General features: G+C 44.0%; 1 protein-coding gene and 1 non-coding gene across 3 annotated transcripts in view; one reads left to right on the top strand and one right to left on the bottom strand.

Annotated features, from left to right (window-relative positions):
• The window catches only part of USP13 (ubiquitin specific peptidase 13), a 109,355-nt gene that overhangs the window by 78,622 nt on the left and 11,100 nt on the right, over nt 1–19,633 (bottom strand). For both annotated transcript variants that reach the window (XR_002828243.1, XM_006084891.3), the window contains exon 2: nt 5,888–6,013. Coding sequence is in view for 1 of the 2 variants with exons in the window: in XM_006084891.3 (XP_006084953.1) it covers nt 5,888–6,013 (126 nt within the window). In the remaining variant the exon portion in view is untranslated. The remainder of the gene's footprint in view (nt 1–5,887; nt 6,014–19,633) is intronic.
• Nucleotides 10,244–10,416, top strand: LOC111825149. The gene has a single exon (XR_002828268.1). It is a non-coding gene; the product is annotated as a small nucleolar RNA SNORA81 (small nucleolar RNA).

Consider the following 19,633-nt stretch of genomic DNA (forward strand, 5'->3'; position numbering starts at 1 on the left):
AAAGAGGTCACGCATTACCCTCTGACACTCACACAAAATATTTTACTCTCAAATAGGATTATAAAAATGTTTGTGTCCAATGGCCAAAGCAACATCTCCACATTGTAAGTTCTTTCAGAGAATAGAAGAGAGCACGTTTCCAACACAGGGCGGGGTGCGGTCACGTGTCATGGCAGCATCAAGGCCTTGCTGCTGCTTCAGTTTGTGCTCTTCTTAGTGCTAGGTCTCCTCTCCCACATTTTTTTCATCTGGCATTGAAGGCTGACTCATCTTTGTGTTTCTCACATTAGTTTTTACAGCTTGTAGTATGAGTTTCTAGTTCACGTCTTAGGAATGTGAAAATTATTGAACGCTTTAGCTCAGACACCTGTCTTCCCAAATACTAATGCCAAACTCATGTTCCTCTCTTGGATTCCCTCTCCTCCATGGTCTCGGAGCCTCTGGTCCTCTGCCCTCCACTTACCTGCCTCAAAAGGAAGAAAAGTAAACCTATATTGAAGGCACATTGAACAGTCCTGGAGGTCACTGAAATCTCTCTGTAAGCTAATGGCATCCTTCCTTCAAACTTACTGCCTTCAATAATATATCATAAGGAGGAAAGGATCGTTCTTCTGGAGGTGGAAGCTGTGGCCAGGGATGGTCAGGTAAGAAGAGCAGCAGGCCTGTCGTATAGCAGCTGCTCAGCAAGTATTTGTTGGATGGATGATGAATGGGTGGATAGATGGATGATGAACAGATAGATAGATATGCTGACCACAGGAATGCAACAGGTAAAAGAGGAGTAGGGGTAGAAGTAGAGCATCCCAGATTTTAAAAAAAATACAAAGGCATGAAATCAATGTGTCCCAAGAAGGAGAAGTGGTTTGCTATGTCTAGAGCACAAAGCTGGGAGAGTAAGAGTGAGGGTTATAAAGGCCACATGGACACATGGAGGGCCTTGGAATCATGTGCAAAAGAGTTTGGGCTTCATCCTGCAACAGGGGAGAGATCAGCGATTTCAGCCACAGATGCGCAGATCATTCTGGGTGCAGCATGCAGACCGGGTGGGTTGAAGGCGGCAAGTGTGAAGGAAGGAGACTGGTCAGGAAGCCGCAGCACTGTCCCTCGGGGAGTGGTGAGCACTCAGACAAGAAGAACAGGGGTGCAGAGGACAGGACGGACTTCAGAGCTATTTGGGAGCCCAGATAACAAGACTTAGTGACCAACCAGTCATGGACTGAAAGCAGGATCCAAATGATGTCTAGGTCTCCAGCATTCAAGACCAAGGACAACTCTGAGAAAGAGGATAGATAGCTCATTCAGTCCAGAAATGTTCCGAGTAGAAAAAGCCAGGTCAGAGTCGGGTGGCCTGATCTGGAGGCATCAGCTCAGAGACGGTGGTTAGACACAGATGTGCAAGACAGTGAGGAGGAGAAGCAGCTTTTGGAGAAAGAAGACAGGAGGGTCAAGCAGAATCCTAGGAAATGCCGATGACTAAGGGGCAAATGAAGAAAGCGATGCTAGTGGAAGAGTGAGGCAGGGCAATCTGAAAGGCAGGAGGACAGCCAGGGAAGAATGGTGCCCAAGAAAGGAAGGAGGAGCAGCTGCAAAAAAAAAAAAAAACAAGTTCAAATACTCAAAACGTCACATAAAATCAGGGCTAAAATGTGTCCACCAAGAGTGACACCGAAAAGGTCACTGACAACGTCGCAGTTGTAATGGGTTAACAGGAGATCAGACTGCAACGTTGAACTTAGAGGGAGGTGTAGTAGAGATGATGAGCATAGAACAGTTTTTAAAGAAGCGTTAATTAAAGGATGGGATGACTAAAGGAGGACACATTAGAGGGACAAGTTTGTGGTGTGTTCTAATTTTTTTTTAATCGTCACCAGAGATATGTTTTTTTTTATTTTTTCTGATTATTTTAGAGAGAGAGGAAGGGAAGGAGAGAGAAAACATCAATCAGTTACTTCTCATACGAGCCCCCACCAGGGAATGAATCCGAAACAGGTGTGTACCCTAATCAGGAATTCAACCCGCAGCCTTCTGGCGTATGGGACCACACTCCAACCAACTGAGCCACCTGGCTAAGGTGTGGTGTGTTCTTTTTTAAGGTGGGAGAATAAACAGCCAGAAGAGGGAGTGGTTGGGGGTGTCAGGAGGAGTGGAGTGAATGAAGGAGCAGTTTCCCAGGTTGGAGGAAAGAGGACCAGGAGGACAGAGAGAACACAGCTTTCTGCTGAGATGGAGGGACTGGATGCAGATGAGTTCCCAGGGGGCAAGAAAGGACCTCGAGGAGTCCCTGTCCACGGGGTCCCTGTTTTCTCAGTAAAGTACAAGCCAAATCCTTTTCCAAGAATCAGGAGGGAGGAAAGCACCGGGGTCTGGAGTGGGAGAGGGTACAGACGAGGTTTGCTGGGCAGTGATGGGCCCAGCAGAGGGGGAGGCCAGGAACAGGACAGGGTCCAGACCCCATGCAGTGCGGGCTCCCAGCGGTGTGTGCATGAAAGCAGAGGGTGATGCCAAGGCCACGACTGGTAGGAGTTCTGGAGGACAGTTAGGGAGGCCAGACTCAGGGGTGAGGGTCAGTGGAGGGTATGGGGGATAAGAGAATGTTTAAAGCCAGGGATCCTGATACACAGGCTCGCCAAGCCTGGGCACACCACAGGCCTGGAGCTGCCAGTGGGAGAACAGCAGATCCACATCAGAATAAATGAGTAGAAGGGCTAAGCCGAGAGAGGGTCGTGGTCAGAGTGAACTTTTTAACCTAACATTTCGGAGGCAGAGCTAACTGTATGAGATTCCAGCATCCTGCAATCTTGCCACTGCCTCTGCAGCTGTGAGCAAGTTACTTCAAGTCTCTGGGCCTGTTTCATTTATCCTCCCGCCCCCCCACCCCCCACATGTTTTGTAAAATCCATCACTTTATACTAAGAAACATGTGGAACAAAGCAGACTTCACAAGAACTGCTATGTCCTGACTAACAGGAGTAGTAAATGTAAATCATACGACATTAGGCCAACATTATCATTGAGTTTATGGCTTATCTGACCTCCTGGCCTTTCTTCCTCCTCTTCCCCCTACTGTCCCCACTGTCTAATTTTGGGATCTCTCCTCACTGTCCAAAATAAACAGAGGACATGTTAAGTAGGCTAGGGGGAGAGATTACATGAACTTCAACTCAGCACTGATGAGTTAGAAGATCCAAGATAGTCTACAAACTATTAGGGCTAAAGTGAAAGTTGAACAAATGCTGCTAAATGTAAAATCAACATTTGAACATTAATAACATCCCCAAACACCACCGATCACATTAAAATGCATAAAAAATAAAAGCAGTTACAATAGTTACAAAAATTACAGAGACCCTTTTAAAAAGCTAACTAAATGTGACTCCTTTACTGAAAATTACCAAATATTGTTGAAGGACATAGAGGAGCCCTGAATAAATAGAAAGGTATGCCATGTTGAATAGTCATTCAATAAATATTTATGAAGCACCTAGAGCTGAGGACACAGAAGTGAACAAAACAGACAAAAATACCTGCCCTCACGAAGCTAACACGATGACGTGGATTATAGCTTAATCTACTTATTGAATGTGATCCTGATCAAAATCTCAACAGGATTTTTTAAACGAGATGAACTGACTCCAAAATCCACAAAGAAAAATCAGTGTCAAAACCCAGGAAAGTTCTGGGGGAAATTTACATGGAAACAGTGCCTGCATTACCAGGTATCAAGCAAGCTTGTCGCACCAACGCAGAGATAGAAAAATAAGATCAGCAGAAAAGTACTGAGCCCCCAAACAGACCCGAGTGGTAATGGCGAGTTAAAATATAAAAACGATGGCTCTGAAAATCACTGGGAAAGGCTGCACAACTCTCGGAATAGTGGGACAGCTGGCTATCAACATGGAGAATAACATGTAGATCCCCACACTTCACAGAAATATAAAAATAACTGCCGAAACCGGTTTGGCTCAGTGGATAGAGCGTCGGCCTGCGGACTGAAAGGTCCCAGGTTCAATTCCGGTCAAGGGCATGTACGTGGGTTGTGGGCGCATCCCCAGTGGGAGATGTGTAGGAGGCAGCTGATCAATGATTCTCTCTCATCATTGGTGTTTCAGTCTCTCTGTCCCTCTCCCCTCCTCTCTGAAATCAATAAAAATATATTTTAAAAAACAACAAAACAAAAAGTTTTTATATCTAGAATGTGGGGGAAAAAAGCTAAATAAAACTTTTAAGAAAAAGGGTAAGCCCATAGAGAAACAGATCAAAAATATAAACAGGCAACTCAGAGAGGAGAAAACCAGAATGGCTAATAAACATAGAAAGATCTTCATCTCTCACAGAAGGAAATGCCAAATATTTAGATGTTACTTCGAAACCATTAGATTAATAAAAGGAAAAGTCTGGCCGAAACCGGTTTGGCTCAGTGGACAGAGCGTCGGCCTGCGGACTGAAGGGTCCCAGGTTCAAGTCCAGTCAAGGGCATGTACCTGGGTTGCGGGCACATCCCCAGTAGGAGATGTGCAGGAGGCAGCTGATCGATGTTTCTCTCTCATCGATGTTTCTAGCTCTCTATCTCTCTCCCTTCCTCTCTGTAAAAAATCAATAAAATATATTTTTTTTAAAAAAAAGGAAAAGTCTGACCAAGCGTGAGGCTATGGAAAGCCAGGAGTTCACTTAAGGCGGGAGCATAAATTGGTACAACCAATCTGGGGAAGAACCTGTAAATATCTAGTAAAAGCAAGGAGAAGCACAGCCACAAGCCAGCATTATCGCTTCCACATAGATTTCCTTAAAAAATCTTGCACATGTACTTCCAGGAGAAAAGATTAAAAATGTTAATTGTTGCATTGCTAATAGAAGCAAAAAAAAAAAAAAGAAACAGTCTAAATGTTCATTAATAGGAGAATCCTATATAATAAAGAGCTAATATGCTAATTAGACCGAAGAGCAGAACAACCATTTGGAAGAAGCCAGCGCTTCGAGGGTCGAGGCAGTCGGGGCTATGAGGAGCAAGCCCCTTGCACGAATTTCATGCATCAGGCCTCTAGTAGAATAATAAATGACGAGCTAGAATACCAACTAGTAAAATGAATTAAGTACAACCAAATGCATCACAACATGAACAGATTTCAAAAACAATGTTGAAAGGGAAAGCTTTACACAGAATCATAGTCAACAGTATGATAGTATTTATCTACATCTTTAAAACACAGTCATCCCACATACAGAAGATGAATACCTATAATAAATAGTGACATGCGTAGGAGTGAGGAACAACAAATTCACAGCTATGGTTACTTCTAGGGAGTGAGGGGAAACAAACGGGGAAAAAATGAATCTGAAGCAAAAATATCCAAATATTTTTTATTTCTGATTTTTGGATCCATGAGTGTTTCTACTACTATTTTCTGTACTTTTTTGTCTTTTTTTTTCCAACCCTCTTCTTAACTCCAAGCAGAGGTTCAGAGGAAGAGAGAAATAAAACTGGGTAAGGTAAGATTTGGGGGGAATCTAAGACTTTCTACAGACAGTCCTGTTGTTGTTTCCCATCATTGAGGAGAATCAGAAGTTAGGTGGGCACAGTAAAGTCTCCACGTGATTCACACACTAAGACAGCGATGGCGAACCTTTTGAGCTCAGCATGTCAGCATTTTGAAAAACCCTAACTTAACTCTGGTGCCGTGTCACATATAGAAATTTTTTGATATTTGCAACCATAGTAAAACAAAGACTTATATTTTTGATATTTATTTTATATATTTAAATGCCATTTAACAAAGAAAAATCAACCCAAAAAATGAGTTCGCATGTCACCTCTGACACGCGTGTCAGAGGTTCGCCATCACTGCACTAAGACAACATCACAAGAAAGATACCAAGGCAGTTCTCTCACCTCTCGCACGTGTCTTTTCAGGTGCATGTATACACTCTGTCCAGTTTTTCGAAAATGTCTTTCAACGTGTTCCCTTCCAAAGGCCAAAAACGTATTCATGCAAACATAGAGTCCACCTTCAGAATTCTAGAAGAAAGAGACAGGTTACAACATTAGACAAGAACGCCTCACCGAGCAGTCTACTTACAGAGTACGGGAAGGGGAAGCAGGGCGAATGATGAAGACAAAGCCGGCAGGGCCACCTGGCTGTCAGTCATTGCGGTGGCCCCAGTGGCTCCACAGCCACCACAGTGGCCGTGCCGCCCCAGCCCGGGTTCCAGTGCTCCAGGACAACTGAGCATAGTCTCATAGCGTGAGATCCTCAGAGGCCCAGGGAAGGAAACGTGTTTGTCTGACTCTCCAAACTAGGGTAAATGACAATAAGAGACAGAAGGAAATTGGCAAGCGATCCAACTACCACCGCTGCAGTGATTTATCAGGCTACTTCCTCATCTGCCAATGCAATCTCCAGGAACATGCAGTTTCCTGTCAGCAGGATCTTCAAAGATACAGTCCTTTCTTTTTTTTTGGTTGTTGTTAATCCTCACCCTAGGGCAGTGGTCGGCAAACGGCGGCCCCTTGAGTGTGGCTCTTCCACAAAATACCACGTGTGGGAGCGCACGTACAGTGCGATTGAAACTTCGTGGCCACACTCAAGGGGCCAAAGAGCCACAGTTTGCCGACCACGGCCCTATGGTATATTTTCATTAATTTTTAGAGAGAGTGGAAAGGAGGGGGAGAGACAGAGAGAGAGAAACATGGATTGGTTACCTCCCACAGGAGCCCTGACCAGGGCTGGGGATCCAGCCTGCAACTGAGGTGTGTGCCCTTGACTGGAATCGAACCTGGGACCCTTCAGTCCACAGGCCGGTGCTCTATCCACTGAGCAAAACCGGCTACAGCAAGATATTATTCTTTGAAGATATGATTTTTGATGGTATCCATTGATCAATTATAATAATTTAATACATAAAAAATAATTTAATAAGTAAATGCTAGAGCAGGGGTGGGCAACCCCTGGCACACGTGCCAAACATGGCATGCCAGTAACTTTTGCTGGCACGTGAAACCCTCTCTTATAATCTTCCATTTACAATTGTGGATCCTTGTTCTCAGTGATGAATTTTGTTAAGTCTCATAATAAGAGTAGCCTGACAGATGAAAGTAGTAGCTCGTGCATATCTTTGAAGATCACGAAATATAAACCTGATGTAAAATCTCTGTCATCAGTGATGCAGCAGCAAAAGTCCCACTGATAATATCAAACGGAGTCATAAAGTTTTCTGTCGGACTATCAGTGTACATGTATACATTAAAAAATAAATGTATTTTTCATCATCATATACTGTGTTTTTGTCGCTCGAATGAATTTTATTATTTCTTCAAGGTTCTTCACACACATACACCTTAAGAGATATCAAGTAGGCATAACATGTTCTCAAAAAATTAGGGTTGGCACGCAGAAGAATTTTGAGTTAGAGATTTTGCTGGTTTTGGCATGCACTCACAAAAAGGTTGCCCACCCCTGTGCTAGAGGATAGAATTCTATAATAATCATAACTACATGTTATTGCATGTCTAGTATGTGCCAGGTGCTTTATATATATTATGTCTAATCCAAACAATACTGCAAGCTGCTTATTATTATTTCCACTTTAAAGTTTTTTTAAAAACTAAGGATAAGTCGCTTGCCCATGTTCACACAACTTGGGAGTGTCAGAGTTAAATCTGAATCTTCTTCTCTTTTCATCTCTCTATGCAATATTTCAAATATTATGTCATTATAGACATACTGCTACAATGAATAGTCAAAAATATTGTTCGCATTTTAGATACTTGAGTTTCTATCCCAGTCTCATCCCCCCTTTTCTCTCAATCTGCTTAACATGCTTCTCTGTAAACTTAGCATCTAAAATTAGCCATACTGCCTCACTGGGAGTGGATTTTTATTAAGATCCTGTTAGTCACAGCCCTGCAAATAAAACAAAGTACTTAAATGCCTGTCAGAATTGCCAACGAACATCTATCAAAATTCCTTACATTGCATTTTATAAAATTGATATTGAATTTTTGGGGTGGTATTGGTTAATAAAATTATATAGGTTTCAGATGTACAATTCTATAACACATTACCTGTATGTTATATTGTGGGTTCACCACCCCAAGTCAAGTCTCCTGTCATCACCATTTATTCCCCCCCCTTTATAATATCAAAACATACACTGATGCTCATTACCAATATATGAAAAATCATTTTCAAAGTTCTAATAGCTCAAGATTGATTATTTAAAAATTTTCTAATAAAATCCTCCAACATAGTATCTATGGTTTATAAGCCAGACATAAAGTCTTGACACAATGAGAACATTACAACAGCACTGGTTCAAACAGGTGCCTATTACTGTAGATATACATTGCAAAAGTCAAGGAGGAAAAGGCATAAAGAGGACATGATAGTCTATATGGAAAATCCTAACAAATATACAAACAACTAAAAATAACAACTAGTAAAACTAATACATGAATTTAGCAAGATAATAATATGATAGTTTAATAGACAAAAATCAATTTCAATTTTATATTCTGGCAACAAATACTTTCAAATGAAATTTTTAAAACTTGACTATAAAATAGCCAAAAACCTCAGAATTTTGTAGCTTGTGCTTCTGGACACATTTGTCCCTTAAATGAAATCATTTGAATAAAACTAGAAAAATTCTTCATATTACATTCATTTGATCAATAAGCTAGGTAAATATTTCCAAAAGATTTTTTTAAATAATAAACATATTCTTTTGCATAGTCATAACTCTTAAGAAAATATATTACATCATCATAATGGTTAGTTATTCATTAATTCTATTACATGGAGGAACACATATTGTGATTTTTTTTTAAAAAAAAACTTCCATTCTCTTTCAATAAAATGTAATTCTGTTCTAAAGAAGGAAAACCAGAAGATACACTGGGAAAAACTAAGGCAGGTGGTTATACAGGCTCTGAGCGTCAGTATCTACCTCAGTACCAATAATCCCACCTCAAAGGGTTTCATGAAGGTCAAAGAAGATGAAACACATTCCGCGCTGTAGTGCATTACATAAATATTGGTTATTATTCATTGTAAGCTAAAAGTCCTGTGTGCTACATGCATCTCCTATTATCTCAATTATTTTATAAGGGGGAAGCAAGCAGATGGAAGAAAAAAGTGAATCTGACCGCCACCCAGGCTAGTGGTAACAAATATTAATCTGTCAGAAAAATACATTAGGCAACTAGCGGGAGAACCAAAAAAGTTACTAAACAGAAGAAAAAAAAGGTTTAAGTGTAGACTAGCTACATAATGCAAGAGTGTATGGTCTCTAAAATAATCAGAAAGTCTTTTTTTTTTTATTTTATTGATTTTTCACAGAGAAGAAGGGAGAGGGATAGAGAGCTAGAAAATATTCATTCTCAGTTTCTGGAGTCATTTGATATTGTCACCGAGTCCATAATCAAAGAGAAATATGCTATGGCACTCATGCCCTTGACCGGAATCGAACCTGGGACCTTTCAGTCCGCAGGCCGACGCTCTATCCACTGAGCCAAACCGGTTCGGTGAATCAGAAAGTCTTTGCTAATTTCATTGCCAAGGGTTTTTGACTTATTAGGGAATTTGATAAAAATGTAACATACCAAATATTCATTCTCAATTTCTGGAGTCATTTGATATTGTCACCGAGTCCATAATCAAAGAGAAATATGCTATGGCACTCAGAGACGAATGGCCCCACGTAGGGAAGGATTCTATGACCAACTCACTCAGGCATCTTCCATCACACACGGCCTGACCTCTGAGGCATCGTATGCCCCTCTGCTAGCAGCTCTGAGATGGAGGCACCACCCAGGGAACTTGCCAGTAATTCTAAAAATTCAGGACACACTGAGACAGACAACACTTTCAAAGTTACCCCACACAGAACAAAGTGTACAGTCTAATGATGTGCACTTTCTTCCCTCTCGCCTTACTAATGTCTAAATATTAATCCCATAAAGACACTTTATTTCACATCCACAGTCAACGCTCCATGCCGTGTAGAGTTTCTTTCACTATTGAGGACAAGTCTGCTGACAAATCTCTCCCAATTCCTTTGTGACCAAAGCACAGAGCACGGCTTGTAGCCTGGGATCAGAGATAAGCTGATTGACTTTTGAGGTTTTCGAACCCTCAACCCCATCCTCTCATGAACCAGCCACACCCCACGAAAATCACTGCTTCAAGAAAGCACCATAAAGCGCTTGCCTTCATGGGGCCAGAAATGCAGCAAGCCATCGGGCAGGGCCTTCTGCACAGGCGCTGTGCTAAAGCTGAGGGAATAGGCTCCCATGGTGGCTTTTGTAATGAGGCCAGCAGAGTACACACAAGATCAGTAACTGCACTAGACAGTAAAGACCAGGGTGAACCTCTTTCTTAATGTCCAATATCCTTTGTCTTAAGAGTTCGTGCAATATGTCTTCAGAAGAAATAGAAATTAAACAATTTTTTTAATCAGGCAGGTTTAGGGAACTGTACTGACAGTGAAATACAACTCAAAGAATAAGAGGAAAGAAATCAAAACGATATACTTTTTTCAAGTCATGGTGGTAGAGTGCTTTATTAAATAGATTACAAATGACATTTCTATATATTGGGTTAACTTTTGAAATAAATAGTAGCATAACAATGGAGATTCCAAAAATATATTCATTTCATATGGCAAAAGCTCTTAATATGTCAAACCCAAAGAATGAGGGGGAAATCACTAATCAAAGTTACTGTTACATTGACACTTCAGAATTTAATCTAGAGCCACATCTTACACCAAACACTCTAATAAGGTTCCGCTAGATCCAAGAGGTCACATTTTAAAAACTAGGAAAGAGCAGAATAGCATATTCACCCCACTTGTAAAGGGGACAATAACTTCTAACCAAAAAAATACAGAATCGCAAAAGAGATGGCATAGCTGAGTACAGATATATAAACACTAACAACAAGTTTTACACCACAAAATATAATGAAACAAATAGAAAACCAACAATAACAGCATAGGTAAAGCTGTAGGACGATGAAGAAAAGCTTAAATGCAAACTATGTAAAACTGATAAAATTACAAGATGTCAACATCCAGGTTCAACTTGGTAAGAGTTTTTTTTTAAGATTGTTTAATTTTACAGGTGAGAAAATATTATATTCAAATCATCACATCCTCACCACCTCCTGAAGTAAGCACATTAAAACAACTTCCAGGCGAGTGTACTAGTATAAGCTTAGTAAACTAACAAAAAAAAGTGTTATAATCGCACAGCCTGGAGCCACAGAAAAGTCTGTGTACCGACTCCGACAATAGAAATCGATTCTGTCTTTCTACAGAGCAATAACATTGTGACCTTTGACACAGTACTTCACCTTTGGGGACAGACCCCAGGGACCCAAAAGAAATAGAAAAAAAACTTTTGTTTAAAAATATTCACGGATGTACTATTTAAAACAGGAAAAGTTAGCCATGGCCCCAAGTAGAGGAGCTAAGAACCTGTGACATATAAACACAATGAAATACTTTAACCTTATTTAAAATGCTGCATGTATGCATTGTGTGTAATGTGTGTAGAACATAGGTATGGAATTGTATATGATGTGCATAGAAAAATAATGTTTATGAAGAAAGAGCACATGCTGATGACAAGGAGGAGGGGAAGAGGGGAAGGTGAGTCTGTACATTGACGAAGACTGAACTGAAAATGGGGTGCGTAAGTGATTGTAGATTTATGTAAGTCCTTGACCTTGGGGCCCACAGCCTCACTCCCATTACCTCCACGCTCGATGTGAGAGAGAAACATTGATCGCTTGCCTCCTGAGCACACCCTAACCAAGGCTCAAACCCGCAACCTAGTCACGTGCTGTGGCCCAGAAGCAAACCACAACCGTTTGCTGTCTGGAATGACGCTCCAACCAATTGAGCGTCAGCACCTCCAGTGCTGTTTCTCAAACTACAGCTGTGAAGGAGCAGGTTGCTTTGTCCGGTGTTTTGTTTTGTTTCTATTCATCAGGGAAAGGCACGTGGCCCCCTGCACAGGACTAGCTCCCAGCTCCAGCCAGATGTGCACGTACTCACACGAGTAAGTCCCACAAAACCCACGTGGGTCTACATCCTGTTCAAACAAACCGGTCTGCTGCTCACGCACTTGGAGGTGGCTGCAAAGTCAAGTTGCTACAGAAATTTCTAAGCACGTGCTCTCGATGCTTGTACTTATCTCTTGGCCCAGTCAGCTGGCTTCCCTTTGAGTAGCCTTAGTCCAGGGCTGGGTGAGCTGCCCAATCCTGCGAGGGTCTCGCTGTCAGGAAAGCATCACCTCAGGGACCTTGGGAACACCGGATCAGGCCTCAAGCCTTCAGAGCAGCCCATCTAAGCCAGCTACCCCTGTCGAGGCCTGCACAACTGTGGACGCCCCCCAGATCCCACACCGGTGCAGCCGTCCACCTGCCAGTCTCCGCCCATGACCAACTCCCTCATCTCCCTGCTCACCCGCCTGTGCTGACAGCCCTTCACCCCAGACCCACTTCCATTTCACCGTTAGCATCTTGCTGTTTGAAACCTGTAGCTGTGAGAAACCCAAGCTTCCTTCCCTCCGGGCCACTGCACTGAGAAGCTGAGCAGCACAGCCCTCCTGAGAGCAGGAAACTTGTATCACGTTCATTACTGAATTCCAAAGACAGTATCTGGTACCAAGCAGGACTGAACATTGATGGGCTCAATGGCAGGTGTGTGTAACTTGCTGTCATTCCGTTACATAGTTTAATTCTAATGGGTCCTCGGTGCCCCTTTTTAAACTACTCCCTGGCACAGGCTCCATTTCAAGTCTGGCGCCACTAAATAATGGGGAGCATCAAAGGAAGACTGGCCCTGGCCATTGGCTCAGTTGGCTGGAGTGTCATCGTACAGCAAAAGGTTGTGGGTTTGATTCCCGGTCACAGCACAGGCCTAGGTTTTGGGTTTGATCTCTGGTCAGGGTGTATTCAGGAGGCAACCGATCTCTCTCTCTCTCTCTCTCTCTCTCTTCCTCTCTCTCTCTCTCTCTCTCTCTCTCTTCTCTCTCTCTCTCTTTCTCTCTTCCTCTCTCTCTCTCTCTCTCTCTCTCTCTGTCTGTCTCCCCCTCCTACCTTCTCTCCCTCTTTCTTTCTCTCTCCTCCTCTCTCTCCCCATCTTTCTTTCCCTTCCTCTCTCTAAAAATCAGTAAAAACATGTCCTCAGGTGACGGTTAAAGAAAGAAAAGAAAACTGATGGTCGTGCATAGACATACAGCCTGAGACCCCAGCAGGACTTCTAGCTTTTCTGGTTTGTTTGGCTCAAGTCACTCTTAGCAGCTTGGACACTTGAACCCCACTGCCCCAGCTCTCCTCCCTTCTGTCACCAAGCCACTCCCATGGCTCTTTGGGACAATGGCTGCCACCTCCACACCCCATCCCACCTTGGGCCCTTCTCTGGCTCCCACTTTCAGAGGCCACCCAGCCAAGAATGGCCACCGTGTGCTTCTCTGCATGTTCTTAGCTAAATAAGATTCTAATCATCGTCTTCATGATGCACTACACAGAAACTTGACCAAGATGCAAGGTTTGATTTAGAAACCTGAAATCACTCGGGATTTCTCTAAGGCCGCATAACGATTCCCTTTGAAAACGTCTCCCATCCCACGATCAAACCGTCAGAGATAAGAGCAGCATCAGAAGCCCATGGTTTAAACTCACTCTTCAATGCATTTCAATGCAGACGCGATATATCCATGGCCGTTCATTTATTACTTGCCATTATACTGCATATTATTCAGAAGTAACGTCAAGGAAGAAGTCACCTTTTTGTTATACTGCCTGGCATTTAAAAGAACCGTAAAACAATGGCGAATGTAAAGGTCAAGGTCACAACGTGTTTCAGAGTAGCCAGTGACCAGTCATTTCAAATAAAAATACACCACATTGTCAATCGGTAGGTGTTCGGAGAACTTTGTTTACGATGCCGTGCGCTTGGAGACCAGCCTCCGCTGGAAGGCAGGAAGGCAGGGCAGCGTGCGTGAGCAGCAAGGGGAGCTGCGTAACGCTTGTTTTTAGAACCACAGAACAGTGTGGAAAACAAGCGATCATCGCCACAAAGAGAAACATGATGTCGGTAGATGGAGTCACAACAAATCCATGTACAGGACAAACTGCATACTATCCACCCCGCCCTCCGCAAGACTGTGACTCACACACTCGTGCAAAAGGGAGACGAAAGGACAAGAACATGGTATTTCCTAGAACCCTGACTTTTAAAAAAGAAAATAAGCCCTTGTCGGTTTGGCTCAGTGGATAGAGCGTGGGCCTGCGGGGGTCCCGAGTTCGATTCCGGTCAAGGCCACATACCTCTGTTGCAGGCTCCTCCCTGCCCGGGTCCTGGTACGGGCTTGTGTAGGAGGCAACAAATCAATACGTTTTTCTGACATCGATATTTCTCTCTGTCTTTCCCTCTCTCTGATACTCTCTCTAAAAATCAATGGAAAAATATCCTCAGGTGAGGATTAAAAAAAGAAAATAAATTAAGTAACTTAGGTACTTATAATAGTGAAAGGAAATAACCTGAATGCCCAACAACAGATGTGTTTAGTAATTTATGGCCTGTCCATGAAAGTTAACACTCTTCGGCCACTTAAAATTGACTTGTGATGAGTAGGTACTGAGAGGTATTTCTGAGTGATGAAGCCAGTGATAAAACTGTGTGTGTGACGTTATGATACATGTGACATGCACGCTGGGTGGCACGATGTTATCTCAGCGTGGTGAGATAATGTGGGATTGTTTTTCTTCATCTTGTCCTTTGGCATTTTCCAATTTTTCTTTCGAAACAATAAGATTTTCCTTCACTGAGTGTATTTAGAACCAAATATATGTATATGGAACAGAATAGGCGTCGTCCCAATGTTCCCTTTTCTTCACCAAAGCGTTCCTTAGGCTTTTGCAAGCCACCTTCACAGCTTTCAGGTGCTGCATAGTCTTGTTACTCAAAGTGAAAGGAAGGTCTGAAATAACTAAGAGATTATTTTGAAATGTGTAGCTAAAGAACTTTGGGAACACACAAGTAAAAGAGAGGAGAGGAGGACTGTAATCTCAGGGAGCCAGACTCGAATGTGATTACAACAGAAAAAAAAGAAACACATCAAGGACACCGTATCCCAGTTGGATGCCATCCAAGCTTCCAGCCGGGGACAGTCGGACAGTCGTGAGGAGTCTGGAAAAGAAGCTGAGGAAGAGAATAAGGCTGTGCTGTCTCCTCTGGGAGCAAGAGACGTTGGTGGGGGTACAGGGCAGGGGACAAGCAAGGTTGGTGCCCTGATGACATTTCCATCCTGGTAAGGAGAGACAGAAAATAAACAAGAGATACAGAAGATAATTTCCAGCAGCAATAACGGTGATAGAGAAGCCTGAGGGAGGGTGGAGAGATAAGAGGGTTGGGGTCCTTATGCAGCTCAGGGGATGGGGGGAGGGGCGAGCTCAAGGATGAAGGGCCAAACAAGCGAAGTGGGAAGAGCACCCTAGCTAGACAAAAAGCATGTGCAAAGGCCACAACTCCAGAGAAAGCTTAGCTACATCATCAAAACACAAAAACAAAAACAGAGAAAGTCAGGGTGCTAAGGTCGAGGGAGAGGGAGAGGTAGCAGGATCTGAGGAGCAGAGCTAGAGTCCAATCTCAGTGGGATGAAAGCCAGTGGAGGGTTTTCAAGTGAGAAGTGCCACAATCTGACATACATTTTTTAAAATATATATTTTATTATTATTATTATTATTTCAGAGAGGAAGGGAGAGGGAGAGAAACATCAATGATGAGAGAGAATCATTGATTGGCTGCCTCCTGCACACCCCACACTGGGGATCAAGCCCGCAACTCGAGCATGTGCCCTGACCAGGAATCGAACTGTGACCTCTTGGTTCATAGGTTGACACTCAACCACTGAGCCACACTGGCCACATGTGAATAATTAAATCTAAATTAATTCAAATTATGTTAAATTAAAAGTTCATTTCTCAGTCACACTGGACACATCTCTAGCTGCTCAATGGCCATGCCACACGCGGCTGGGGGTCATCACACTGGACAGTACAGATACGGCAAACTCCATCATCACAGAAAGTCCTTTCATACAGCCCTTGTCTGAACAAGGCCACGTGGCGGCTTAACCTGGGGGAGGCGGCAGGAGGAAGAAGGAAGGGGGATCATGGCAGAGAAGGGGAAACTTGGGCAGATTCAGGGTATAATGTTAGGATAGAGCCCATATGCCTAGGAGATGGATGAGTTTTGGGGCTGTGTGGAAAAGGGCCAAGATTAGGACAACTCCTGACTGCTTTGACTCAGTACCTCACAGACTGCCCACCTCTCTCTGCTCACTCCTTGCTCTCAGTAAGCAGCCATCTGCCTATTAATTCAGCTGCTCGGGCACTTCCCTATCTGAATAGCAGATATGAATATTCCACTGTGCAGATCCCCAGTACAGTCTCGCTTCTCGAGCAAAACAAACAGACAACGGTTTTTAAATGAAAAACTAAGCACGTGCAGGTGGGAAGCAAATGTGCCATAAGAAAGTAAAACAGGTTCCAGATCAAGTGTAGCCAGGACGAAACCCAAAGAAGGAAATGTGGATAAAGCCCTGCCCTCCACTAAGCCGGAGCTCAAGGAAAGACTCACCAGTTGACCAGTAGAACAGAACTACCAGACACAATATTTGCAAAGTCCAAAATTTTGGTTTCAACAGCAAATCCACTGAAATACACTTGGCTACATTAGCTAAGTAGAAAACAGCAAATGCTTAGCATCTCCAGGTGGTATCGGCCTCTCTGCCGAACACTGATAAAGCATAATGTGGCCGTGAAGTGTTAAGAAAAACTAGAAATGTTCATGCAATGGCTCTTCCAGCTTGCTCCAACTTGGAAGTCTCCCTCTCTGCAGAGGACTCCTACGCCTCAGAGCTGCACAGGCCAAAGGCAGGGTCTGAACAGCTAGGCTTTGACACAATATAAATTCACTGTCCCACGGAGGCATCATTTATTAACTTTTTTCCTAAGTATAAAACCAAATCCTTGCTCTGGGTGTTTGGAGCGATGAGGACGCTGTCCCCGAATAGCTGGGGAACAAGGGTTGAGGCAGGGCACGGAGAGCCGCTACTATAATTAATGCTCACAGGACAGGTGGGCAAACCAGAAATCATCGGAGGCTGAAGACACTAGGTGAGTGTCCGCAGCGGCGCTAAAATGAAGCCACAACGCATCGAAGTGGTTCCCAGCTGACATCTAAGAAAAGAAACTGTGAGGCCACCTCGTCAAAGGTAAAAACCTCTTATGGTGATGTCTTCTTATTTTCTAAAAGAGATGGGTCTCTTCAGGATGCATTTCCCCTGATAAACTGCATTATACATGAGGATTCGGTGTGCAGGCTAACCCATGAGAGCCCATCACAAGGGGGCGAACGTGAGGATGAATAACAGCCCCGCACCATCCCCCTCAGGAGGAGGCACACACTCATGCCCCGGGCGGGCCCTCAGAGCAGAGCCTCACACAGAATTACCAAGAACAGCATGTCTCTCTTGCAAAGCCAAGACCAGACAAATCCCACTTCAGCCCTGACCTCAGTGGATAGAGTGTCGGCCTGCGGACTCAAGGGTCCCAGGTTCGATTCCAGTCAAGGGCATGTACCTTGGTTGTGGGCACATCCCCAATGGGGGGTGTGCAGGAGGCAGCTGATCGATGTTTCTTACTCTCTATCCCTCTCCCTTCCTCTCTGTAAAAAACCAATAAAATATATATTTTAAAAAATATAATAAAAAAATAAATCCCACTTCACCTTCCTCTCGGAGGGATCCCTCCCACTGAAGCCCACTGAAGAGACGGGAAGCAGCAAGTCACGGTGATGGGCAGCCGGGATAACAACACTGCAGGTGAGTACGACAGAGGGAAAGCCAAGGCCCAGTGACATTAGGCACTTGCTGAAGTCATATTGCTGCTCAGTAGTCAAGGGATGGAGGGATTTGAACACAGGCCAGTCTGCCCTCCCCGCACCTGCTGGTTGGAGCAACTGAGAAGCAGACGTCATTTAGGTGGCAGGAGCCAGCACACACCATCATGGGGGTCTGGGGGAAAGAGCAGTGTCTTCTTTTTCTTCAAGGCTGTTTCACCCCAAGAAGATAAAAGGGACAGGCAAAGGAGAGCCACCCCACTCGAGCAGCTTGAGCCAGGTGCCCTGCCAGGCTTTCCTGCAGGGGAAGGGGGCTTCAGCAGGCCCACCAGCTCCACTCCCCAAACTCAGGCAGCGGAAGTCCCTGGGAGGTGGCTGCCCCAGGCCGACAGCTCCCTGACAAGACCCAAGGTGTGGGGCTCCCAGACCCTGGTGAAGTAGCTGCAGGGCTTGGCGACCCCACCGTCCACCCACCCTCATCAATGTAGGTCCAGTCATTGGATCTGTCCATGGTCCGGTTCTGCTGGTCGGGGCCTGGAGAAAGAGCCCACACCACCTGAGACTCCTCCCCAAACTTCAGGCTGGAGGCCCAACATTGTGTCCAAAGGAACAATTCAGCAGTTGTTCCCGAAGGATACAATATAGGAATTACTTTCACCCCTGCCCTCTCCCTGGCCCATTCCTCACCTTCAGGCCCATATGTCCTCTTTCCTCCTGGCCAATCAACCCACTAACCCCACTAGCAGACCGCCAAGACTGTTTCTAAGAACTGCTGGGGACAGAAACGTCTATGCCCAGGTCACCACTTTACAGCCACACCCAAAGAATTAGCCAGGACAAAAACAGCAACACTTGGTTTGATTAGGAGAAAGTTTTCATAGTTGCAACTCACAAGAACAGTCAACCTCTTGACCAATCACCCATGCGGTTAACATGGGACAGATTTCCTCTGAAGTGATTTTATATCATAAAACATTAAAGTCTACATGTATCCCATCTATAACTACTTGTGTAATATGACTATCTGTTCAAATTTCTAACTCCTGGAAAAAATACTGCCCAGGCTCCTGAGTTTCTCTGGGAATTGAGTCAATCGGTGGGAGGGCGAGAGGCATGTGCCAGTCTCTGCTTCGTCTACAACTTGGGGGACAAGGTCTCAGGAGCAAAGAGGTGGGGCCCTGGGGTCCTTCACAAGGAAGGGCTACTCACAAACCCTGGGTCTCTAAACTAAGGACTGCTAGACTCTGCAATCCGAACCCTGACCTCTAAGCTCCATCCATTCCCCAGCTGTCCCAGTGGGCATGCAGGACTTGGCCACTTGCATGTGACCATCTCACCTTCCTCATCCTGGATTCACTTCATCTCCCAAGCTACAGGTGTGGTCACCTTTAACTCCTCCCACTCCTTCACCCACTGCATATTCTGTCCTTAAGTTGGGTCTTACCGTTCATGAAATTTTCTATTGAGTTTCTTTCCACCACCCAGCCACTTCTACCCCTACTATCATCACCCTAATGAAAGCACACCTCCTCCACTATTTACACTAGCCTCCTACTTCAGTGATGGTGAACCTTTTGAGCTCAGCGTGTCAGCATTTTGAAAAAACCTAACTTAACTCTGGTGCCGTGTCACATAATAGAAATTTTTTGATATTTGCAACCATAGTAAAACAAAGATTTAATATTTGATATTTATTTTAATAATTTAAATGCCATTTAAC

This window comes from Myotis lucifugus, unplaced genomic scaffold, assembly GCF_000147115.1.
Source record: "Myotis lucifugus unplaced genomic scaffold, Myoluc2.0 scaffold_14, whole genome shotgun sequence".
Classification (NCBI taxonomy): domain Eukaryota; kingdom Metazoa; phylum Chordata; class Mammalia; order Chiroptera; family Vespertilionidae; genus Myotis; species Myotis lucifugus.